The sequence below is a fragment of the Echeneis naucrates genome, chromosome 13 (genome assembly GCF_900963305.1).
Source record: "Echeneis naucrates chromosome 13, fEcheNa1.1, whole genome shotgun sequence".
In the NCBI taxonomy this organism is placed as follows: Eukaryota; Metazoa; Chordata; class Actinopteri; order Carangiformes; family Echeneidae; genus Echeneis; species Echeneis naucrates.
Window position 1 is genome coordinate 16,730,210 of NC_042523.1, and position 10,829 is coordinate 16,741,038.

General features: G+C 44.1%; 1 protein-coding gene across 1 annotated transcript in view; it reads left to right on the forward strand.

Annotated features, from left to right (window-relative positions):
- clpb (ClpB family mitochondrial disaggregase) overlaps positions 1 to 4,545 on the forward strand; it is a 28,007-nt gene extending 23,462 nt beyond the window's left edge. Inside the window, exons 10-17 of the mRNA XM_029517610.1 lie at positions 191 to 235; positions 431 to 592; positions 695 to 851; positions 1,084 to 1,157; positions 1,298 to 1,417; positions 2,247 to 2,351; positions 3,001 to 3,205; positions 3,578 to 4,545. Coding sequence (XP_029373470.1) covers positions 191 to 235; positions 431 to 592; positions 695 to 851; positions 1,084 to 1,157; positions 1,298 to 1,417; positions 2,247 to 2,351; positions 3,001 to 3,198 — 861 coding nt within the window. The 3' untranslated portion in view covers positions 3,199 to 3,205; positions 3,578 to 4,545. The remainder of the gene's footprint in view (positions 1 to 190; positions 236 to 430; positions 593 to 694; positions 852 to 1,083; positions 1,158 to 1,297; positions 1,418 to 2,246; positions 2,352 to 3,000; positions 3,206 to 3,577) is intronic.
- Positions 4,546 to 10,829: the final 6,284 nt, after the last annotated feature.

A 10,829-nucleotide genomic window follows, 5' to 3' on the forward strand; every position in this document is an offset into this window, starting at 1 on the left:
AACAAGTCTTCTCTTGGCCATAAAACACATATAAGACATTTAATTTAGTCACTCGTCTCACCTCGAAGAAATGACAGCCAATTCAATTTGCGGTGGTTTCCATGGTAACTGCACCTTCAACAGAGTGCAACAAAAATATCCAGTACAGGCAGAAGATTAATGGGAGGGTTGCTCTACCGTGTGATTGCAGGGGTTCATCCGTATGGACATGTCCGAGTTCCAGGAAAAACATGAGGTAAGATATTTTTTTATCTTACGGGGACATTACTGGACATTATTAAGCACCTGTAGTGCTGCAAGGCCACGTAAACCAGAGTTTGGGTTATTTTTGCCGCACCAGAACATAGTGTTGAAGTGTATTCCTGTAAAACGAGCTTTTATATTGTTATATTTGTTTCAACCTGTGCGGCTCCATCTTTCCCTCTTTCAGGTGGCAAAGTTCATTGGCTCTCCTCCAGGGTACGTTGGACATGAGGAAGGAGGTCAGCTGACCAAGCTGCTGAGGGCTTGTCCCAACGCCGTCGTCCTGTTTGATGAAGTAGACAAGGCCCATCCTGATGTACTCACAATCATGCTGCAGCTCTTTGATGAGGTGTGTACTCACTCTGATACAGGCTATTGTGTTGTTTGTGTTCATGTATCCTTCATAAGTTTAATAATGACTTGACCGCTCATTTCTTCACTTCCTTTTCAGGGTCGGCTCACAGACGGTAAAGGGAAGACCATTGAATGTAAAGATGCTATTTTTATCATGACATCCAATGTTGCAAGTGATGAAATTGCCCAGCATGCACTGCAGCTCCGCCACGAAGCAGAGGTAGTCAGTCGCCGGAAGCTGGCAGACAACCTCGGTGAGAGAAACACGACACTGGCTAAGTCAGAGCGCAGTGAAACCTCCTCCGACTCAGTGTTTTGAGTTTGCATTGATTGCTGTATTTAAAAATACATGTTGATAGTTGGATGTGTATCTTTAAATTATTTTCTTTGTCAAACCACATAAATTTATTGTGACCCAAATAATAATGCAAACACATTCACACAAATCAGAAGAAAAATGAATGTTAATACTGTGCTTTTCCTCAGAGGATGTACAGAAAAGTGATGACATCAAAATCTCCCGACAGTTTAAAGAATCCGTCATTCAACCAATCCTGAAGGTAATATTCAAATAAACACAAATAAGACATGTTGTTTGGTGTAATTACGGGCAAGAATATTCCTTCCAACAACATTTTAACGTATTTGGACCAAGAATCTGTAGATGTTGATTTTTTTTTTTTTTTTTGTTCCTGCTTAGGCTCATTTCCGGAGGGACGAGTTTCTCGGTCGGATAAATGAAATAGTTTACTTCTTGCCGTTCTGTCACTCAGAACTGCTCCAGCTGGTCAGCAAAGAGCTCAACTTCTGGGCCAAGAAGGTACATTTGACAGTGTGCATGTTTCAAACTCAACACTACAGCAGAGCTCAGCTCAGCCTCTGTATGTTCCTCAGGTCCGTCTTCTCAGCATTTATAACGTGGGTGTCCTCCAGCAGGACACACCCTCTTCGTCCAGCAGCCGCTGAGCTGTGCAGGAACACACCCAGATCAATATTATGTGCCACTGCTACTCACTATAATGTGATTACAGTGTTTAACATGTGGAGCCTTCATCAATATTTAATTATTAATATTACAGCTGGTGTCCTGACAACAAGCATTGGCCCTGCAGACGACTGATAGGGAGCTGACTCGAGACTCTCACTGAGCACATTTGTCTGTCTTTTGAATGCTGCTGCTGTCCTTCATTTTTGAACTGTGCGTGTCTTGTAATAACTCTTCTGTCTGTGTGTGGCGGCACAGCTCATGGCAGAAATCTCATTATTACAGAATTCTCTCCAGCCATTTGTTTGTCACTTGCTTATATTAAAATAATTAAATGTTTAGTGTCTCATTATTGCCTTGCAGCAGTGTTTATGATGCTGTGATATTCCTGTTTATATCTCTGGAGTAAACATGGCATCGTATTTATTGAATTCAGCATTAACATCTGTAGCTAAATGAGCAGCTCTGATCACTACTATTGATCGGTGTTTGATTAAAACGCATTAAGGGCCTGTTGATTAGCGCTGGCAGACATGTTGCTTGACAGTATCTCCTCGCTGCTCCTACATTTGTCTCTTTCTCTCCATCTCACTTCTCTTTTCTATCCATCTCTGGCAGGGTACTTTCTTCCTGATGTGACCTTTTTTCCTCTTTTTCTCATTAGGCCGAGCAGCGCCATGACATCACTCTTCAGTGGGATCGCCCGGTCTTGGAACTTTTAGCAGGAGGATACAACCTGCATTATGGAGCGCGCTCCATCAAACACGAGGTATGCACATCTAACGCTGCTGCAACAATTATTCTGTCTGTTCCTCTAAAGATAAAGTTTTTTATAGTTTCATTGACTATTTTGAATAGGTTTTATTGACCTGGTTGGACGGACCACACAGCTCTGAACGTTTGCCTACATTTTAACTTCAACATTATACTGTTATAATACAGCCAAACTGGCTCTATTGAAAACTTGTTTGATCAAGTGCAATTTTCTTGTAACTACATTACTACATCCCAGAATCACGCCGAAGGTGTTGATTAAGGAACAATCATGTAACTTATGTTAGTGATGAGCATTTAATTAGTGTATGAAAATCATGTGCCTGTTCTATGTCCCTGGGAGAACCGTCTCTGTCTATTTTCAGTTACAGAAGTAGATACTTAATAACTGACATAAATGATCATGAACAGTCTCAAATCCGAACAATGTCCAGTGTCTGTATCTGGCTTGAGGGAAGAAGGGTTTATTTACTTACAACTAAAATAGGAATTAACTAAAGTACAAGCAAATGTATTATGAATGAATGCAACCCAGGAACGCTAAAGCAAGTAATCCGAGACTGAGCCCAACAACGGCTTGAATATAATTCTATCAAGCACTTAAGTCCAAACTGTTATCTCTAATATGGTCACTGAACCCTCAGGTTGAGCGGCGGGTTGTCAACCAGTTAGCTGCAGCGTACGAGCAGGAACTGCTGCCAAAAGGTTGCACCCTGCGTCTGTCTGTCCAATCAGAGGGCCAGGAAGAGCGGAGCTCGCTTAGTCTGCGCCTTGAGGTGGTGGGAGAGGACAGCTCGCCAAGAACATTAGACATCCGTCCACCACTCAGCCCTGAACACTAACGAACAGGCAAGAAACACAAAGGATCTGCACAGGCACATATGCACTCACATAGTTAAGACTACTATCATCATCATCACTCAGTGTCAGCAGGGTGGATGGTGCTGATCAATGTTACCAATAAAAGTACCTCTAATGAACACATCACTGCCTCTCTGTTTCCATACACACATGCAGTAACTTCATGCCAACTCATGCACAGTGTTCAGTATGTGCACACAATGTACTGTTCATAATTCAACATGTATCTGGCAACAAGCCGCGTCATCAGTTGGAGTGAATATATCGGGCTGTGCTCCGACTCATTTAAAACTAATTTAAAAAGACTTAGTAGTTATGATTTTTTTTTTTTTTTTTTTTTTGTCCGGCTATCCTTCCCAGCATCGCCATGACAACACCTCTCCACAGAAATGGGAGTCCTGCCAAAATCCTCAACACCAACTTTGTGTTATTTCCTCCAACAGTAGTTTTGCCATGATAACACACGCACAAATACACACCGACTAACAAGGTGAAAACCAGCCACATGTCAGCCAATCAAACATGCCATCATTGTTAGGCTGAGGCCGTTACTTAGACAAAAACTCTGCTGCTTTATGTTTTCACACACCAACTGCTGTCACATTGTGAAGTCTGTCCATTGTATGGAGCAGAACACTGACAAGAAGAAAAGTATGAATATTTATTAAAGCTGTGTTTTATAAGTTAAGTTAATGGGAGCCAATTAAAACCCCTAAATGGACTAGCAGAGATGGTGAATGTAGAAAATTTAAGTGGGTAATGATGAGAAAATTGTAAATAGCAGTAAAACTTGGATCAACTGTTTAAATTCAAAGAAAACAAAGCCAATTATTCAATTTGCTTGAAAGGAAAACGTGATTGGCCAAACATAGTTGGATAGTTTGCCTCACATTGTTTCTTGTGTCTTCTTTTTTCTCTTGTTGCACGTTACACGTAAACCATCAGCAGCAGAACAATATGGATGACTATATGTAAAAGCAGCAGTTATTTCATTTCAGTGAAGAATGTGTTTGGGGACAAAAAAGTGCAGCAGTCAGTTTGAATGATAGAAAATTGAACTGTTTGCGGAAATATTTCTGTTGATGCATGCTGATGTAAAGAAGTCTCCCCTGTCATGTCAGCTCGCTACAGTTCTGTACAGTGTGTGTCTGTGTGAGAGAGACAATAAGAGGAATTTAGAGGCGGAAAGAAATAGAAATAATAATCCAAGTGTTGTCCCATAAATGTTCAAATGCCGTGTTTACAAGGCGCCAGATGTAATCCAGCAGCATTTCTCATTGCTGTATTCTAACCTCCACCATGTAAATAAAGTCATCACAAAAAGGGAATTCCTGTTTTTTGTGTTTTGTTTGTGTTGCACTGACACTCCTGATGGATGGATGGGTGAGAGGGAGTGAGAGCGAGACGCCAACGCCTGGGTGGGAATTCTCCAACAATGACGCTTGTTCACCTTGTGAAGCGACATGACAGAGGAATTTGCTTGGAATTCTGCTCCGTGTGGGGGTCTGTGTCCGATGCTGGGAGCGAATGCAGCGTGGTAAACTCCAGCTCACACACACATGCAGGAATGTCTTCCCTACAGGGAGGAATTAGCATGGGCCAAAAAGACACATTCACTCTTACTGTTCTCCGCCTGGACCCCCCAACAGCCCAAACACTGGTTCATTCACTTTTGACTCTTGCAAGGAGGACGGCTCTCTACAGCTGTAATCATCTTTAGGCCTGAGACAAACAACTGTTTTGATAAATATTTTGCCAATTTTCCAGAAAAAATAATTAAATTGCCTTTGACTCACGTTGAATTGTGGCAACAGATAATACCTGATAAGTAGCACATTAGTATAAACAATGGAAATCCATGAAAACTGCTGAGTAGACGTTTAATTTTTCGCTCTTCTCCAATCTTTGCTGCCACATGGCGCTCTCAGTCTGATGGCTGTAATTCGTAGTTCACAAATTGAAGCGTACGCTGCAAACAAAGTGTGAAGTGTTGTCTTGACAAAAATGAAGCTGATGGGGACCAAACAGAAAAAGCATCAGAGCAGCAGACATTTTAAAATCGTGGGACTGAAGCAGCTGCATCTGGACAGTAGATCAGGTTTTGCTGCGATACCTCAAGGCTTTTCCCATCTCTATAACCCTCAAACACATCTACACTTTATGGTTTTAGGAAGTCAAGCTGGCGTGTGTGTGTATCCATTTACCCTCCCTGAGGAGGAAGACAAGAATAAGAGGAGGAGGAGAAAGAGAAGAGGCTCTTAGTCTGTCCGTCAGGCTATTTCTGACTGCTGCCATTTCTCTGATTAGATTATGGAGAAACAGAAACCTGGCCCTCCATCGTCCTAACCTCCCTCTCCCTCTATCTCGCTACATTTTGCTCCTTCACCCCCCATCCTCTTTCTCTCCCCCCCCCCCTTTCCTCCACCTTGTTCTCTCAGCCCTTCATCCTTCCTCCTCTGTCTTTCTGTCCATCTGCCTCTGTCCCTCTCTGGCCTGATGTCTCGCCCACCTTCTGCTGATGATACAAATGGATGCAGAGTGCATGCAGAAGTGAGCTAGAAGGTAAAAGCCTCAAACACACATAAGAGACCAGAAAGCAAAAGAGCAAACAACCACACATTTAATTAGTAGGCTTAGGTTTTACACTAAAAAGGTAAAGACGACGATACTTTCTTCCAAGACTCAAACTGCAGCAGTTGTGCATGTAGATAAATTAGATAAAGTCCGCACTGCCTCCTGCAGCAGTTTGATCATAGCCTTTAAAGCCCAGAGTCAGACACCAAGCTCTTCTTCCGTCTGCAGCTGATGCTACAAGCCAGCAATCTCTCTGTCAGCTATAGCTTTTATAGCTTTAGCATTTATATCTGAGGTACTTTAATAGCAAAATACCAACGAAAAAATCCCTGGGTCACACAATGAGATAAAACTGTCTCCCCTGTGAAGCCTGTTTTACATCAGTGATACAAATGCTCCACACTGTAATGAATCAAATTACACACACACACACACACACACACACACACAACTTCAAGAGCACTCTGGTGATGTAGAAAAGTGCAGTTTGAGTCTGAATGAAGACCTTTGGTACGTATCATTAATCTTCTCATCTTTGTCCCATCTAGTGATTTTCTGATTTGGCAGGCAGCACCCCTGAGGGTCGGGGGGGCCAGGGGGGCTCAGGGCCACATGGGCCCTGACTGACAGCACTGAGCTGTTCAGGCTTCAGAGGTTTGGGTGCGTTTGATTTGTCCAGCAGCAGCAGCAGCCAGGTGGAGGTGGTGAATGATGAACGACTACTGGAGGCTCTCCCATTATCATATCTGTCCCTGCTCTTAACGGAGCATTTTCATCCGTGTCCCTCTGCACCCCCCCCCCCTCCTCCTCCTCATTGTGCTCCCCCAGGAAAGTGATCGATTTCCCTCCATTTCCTCAGTCCGGACTGGAAAGATGCTGCTGCAGCAGCACAGTTATCACTCTGTGTGTTTGCTCCGATCACACTGTTGGCCCTGTTTTGTTGCGGTTCGGGTGCGGGGACCTGGACCTGGACCGGACCGGATGCCGTCCGGTTACCGCAAGGTAATCACGTGACGGTCCCCTGGGACAATTAGCATAAAAGACAAATAAAGGACCCCACCAAAAACACACCAGTCTGTCCTCCTTTCTTTTGAAGAAAAGGAACAAATCCATTCCGCCTAATTCGAACCTTGCTCAGGGACAGCTCGCGTGGCAGATTGCAGCCTAATTAGTTTAGAGGGAATTTAATTCAATTAACTTTCCACAGCTCCGCGCGCCCCGCCGCTGGGCTGCTTTCAGAGCGCGGGGCCAGAGCTCCAGATCTAATTAGCGTGTTTGGAGAAGCTCTCCTGCGCGCGGCCATCCCTCGCTGCTCCAGCTGTGGTGTGTGTGCGTGTGTGTGTGTGTGCGTACGTACTGTGGTCTCCCGGGACCTGGTTTTTATCCTAAAAAGCTTCTTTTTTAAGTAACATGCCGTTATCCATTAGGATAATACCGGCCTGGTGCCGCAGTGGAGACGAACCGCAGCACGTGAAGACCCGCAGCTGCTCTGCGTCATGCTCCGGCTGACGTTACAGTGGACCTCAGTTTGTCTGCTTTCAATAAATGGCCAAGTTTTGGCTAAAAATTGCCAAATGGGCCATCTGATCATCCCCTGGACGGAATTAGTAATTTTGACTATTTTCCTTTTTTCTATTTCTTATTCAGTCTGAAGAGACTTTCGGTTGTTATTTGTCCCCGTGTTGATAGAAGAACCTGTTAAACTGAGCACCTGTCAACATTTTACACGACCTTCATTCTGCTTCATTCTGCTGCAGAACGATGACACTTATTATACCGTGTCTGATATTTTCTCCCGGTATTCTGTTGTGGGATGTTCATTCACCACCAGATTGTTTCTGGGCGAGAACGGGACTAAAACAGCTTTATATTTAAAATGAATTGTAGCCATAACGGCTCAGTGCACGCTGGGGGGGTTTATGTAACATGCAGGACATTGTGTCTGATCAGTCTGATCAGCTGGCTGCATCTGAACTCTGCCGTCTGCAGGCAGAGCGTCACGGTATATTCCGGTAATTGGGGACTGACATGCGGGGACAGACTCACGGACGGGCCCCCCCCCCCACCTCTCCACCTTCCACCCCCGGCCCGGAGCCCACCGCCAGCCGCTCCCTCCTGTGCCGGCTCTCATCCATCACCGCGCAAATCAAATGCACATCTCAAGACTCCGCTGCTGCTGCTGCTGCAGAGACTCGGCCGATGTTAACGGCGGGATCTGTGAGCTCTGATTTTATTTTACGCGCAATCCAATCCGCCTCCGACGGAAGAGGATCTGCAAAGGGGCGATGACACGACACATTTGAGTGACAGTGCAGGTGCAGATGTGTGTGCGGTCACACTCCGGCCTGCAGTCAGTCAGTCAGCGCAGAGTTTACAGCTGAATAAGAAGCGAAGGTCCTTGTGTCTCTGGTAGGATTAGATTATGAAGGCAAATGTCAAAGCACGGACTGGCTGTAATTAATATTCAAAACTGGTAGATCTAATTACCACGCAAAATTAAGGACAATTGCTAAATCTAGAAATGCTGTAAAGATTCAGTGAATATCAGATATCAAGTGTCAGTGAGAGAGAGAGGGAGAGAGGGAGAGAGAGGGCGTATCCAATCAGCCGCTGCGTATTTTACGCACAAATAAAATAGGCAACAATGGCATAGACAACGTCAGCTGACAAGTTTATAACTTAGAGAGAACAACTGTTTTTACTGTATTGATCCCCCCTCATGCCCAGACAGACCTTCAATAAACCATAAAGCCGGGAACAAAATGCCAAATTCAGACAACTCAAACAACAAATACATGTGGACGATTCCACCAAAGCGAATATTTAACAGGCCCCTTTCTTCACATACTGCTGCTGACAAATAGTTCACACAGCAGAGTCCAAAATATTATAGCATAATCTCGTTTGATTAGGCTTTCAGCTCATGAGTTCATTTTTTTTATTGCAAGAATATTAAAACGCGGAAATTAGGGTATGTTATTAAAATAGTTGCACCAAATGGGTGACTTTCATATGAAGTAAAATGAAATCGAGCATTATTTCATGGCCGTTGTCACAGTCTCCACATTAGGCCTCCACAGCCGGAGCGGTGCTGACCTCAGTTACCTCAGAAGAATAGATCATATGTTTTGCTCGTGTATTTCTGCATTAAACTGCGTGTTTTACAAAACTGGACAAAGAGGAGGTTTCTATCCGGAGCCGAGGATCAATAGCTGCCCGGGTCTGAGGCGGGAAAACAGCTTTCGGCACATGGGACGTGTTTTCCTTTGAGCCTCCATGATGGATGGAGCTGGCGGACTCCCTCTCTGACTGACAGCTTCAGACCACCACCGCGTGCCACGGGACAGATCCCGGACTGGGCCTCCCGCGTGGCCTTTCTTCAGACCAGTGTAGCTGCCGGCCCATCCTTTACTCATCACTTATTCCCTGTCTCTAACCATACACCTCTACATCTCTCCATCCAGACCTGAGGCCATCCATCATACAGCCCGCCGCACCTCGGCCTGACAGACAACTTCTTCTCTGCTCGCTTTGTTCTCAGAGGTGGAGGAGCAGATCACAACGAGAAATAAGTGCCACCCGAATAGGCGCTACATATTTCATATTTTAAGATTTAAAAGCAGAGAATTAAATTAGGCTCTGGTTTAGACTGGAATATCAAGTCTAATAATAAGAAGAAATGGGTGTTTATGAATAGAGACAATAATTAATCATGGGCCAGTGTCGTGATTAAAGTTTGGACAGAGGTTTACATTCATTAAAGAAGGCCATCTTAGTCAGAGTCTATGGAGTTTATCAGCCATCAGTGATTCCCTGTAATTATTGTTCATAACCACAGCCGTAGGCCTGTGGGCCCTGCCATTGATTCATTTCTTCACGGTGTTAACAGCTCAACTCTTGCAGCTTTGTCAATAATTTAACAGAGAGCTTTTGCATCAACGACTCAAGACAAACAAAGAAAACGTGTATTGGTCCTGTACTGTTAACGCATCTACAACTCTCTCTAGAAACGGACAGGATAAGATTTTCCATAATAACTCAGACCTTCATGGGCCTATAATCCCCTATAGTCGGGGTTCTTCTCTCTGGGGCCCTCAGGAGCCTCTAGGGGACCATTGTGCCCCCCTGTGTTGACTCAGACATCATGAATGCCAAAGCTCCGTTTCCGTCAAATCGCCCCATGAATGTAAAAGTCCGAAGTTAAAGCCTCCGCAGAGGAGAAGTCTCCCCCTGCGCTGCAGCACTATAGGGCGGATTAGTGGCCTGGAAGAGACCGGTCGCTTCTTTGAAGGGATTAAAGTTTAAATGCTTAAAAGCGGGAGAGCTAGGGTCGCTCCTGGCTGCTCTTTTCGGGAGGAAGACCCGGCCTGGAGAGTTTAACTTTGAAACAGTTTAAGTTTCTTGGTAAACTCACCTCTGAACCCTCCAGACGGGACAAGGACACACAACAGACGGCCTGGCCTGGGAGCGACACACCATGGGGCTTGGAAAATGTATAGTTGGGTATAGATTAAAAAAAAAAAAATACTGATCACAATCACACTGAACTTAATGGCATTTTTTGTTTCACATATTATGTTGGACTAACACAAATAGAAGTGTGTTTTGGTACAGCACACATTTTTTTTTTAAACTACAAGTGTTCTAATCTAACAAATGTTGGTTTATAAAGTCCTCTACATTCACGGAAACCGGGCCTAAGTCTGGCCTGTGAAACGGAAAGTGGCCTCTTCTAAAGACTGATGTGGGAAATTTAAATATAACCACATAGAACTATAATCAGGGATCTTAACAGGCCTGTTCGTCATTATCTCATGGGAGGCAGGTGCAAGAAAATCACGAAATGCTCGTATGAACACGAAAAATGTTTTAGTAAAGAATGGGAGCGTAGAATTTGGGTAAATATTTAACAGAAATAATGTATTCTTATTGTACCTAAGACATATTCAAAATACAGAATAATTGTACTGTTCCAATGAGAATAATAATTACGTTAAAGTTAAAACTATGAGGAGACAACTGGTAACAGTCTGTGTTT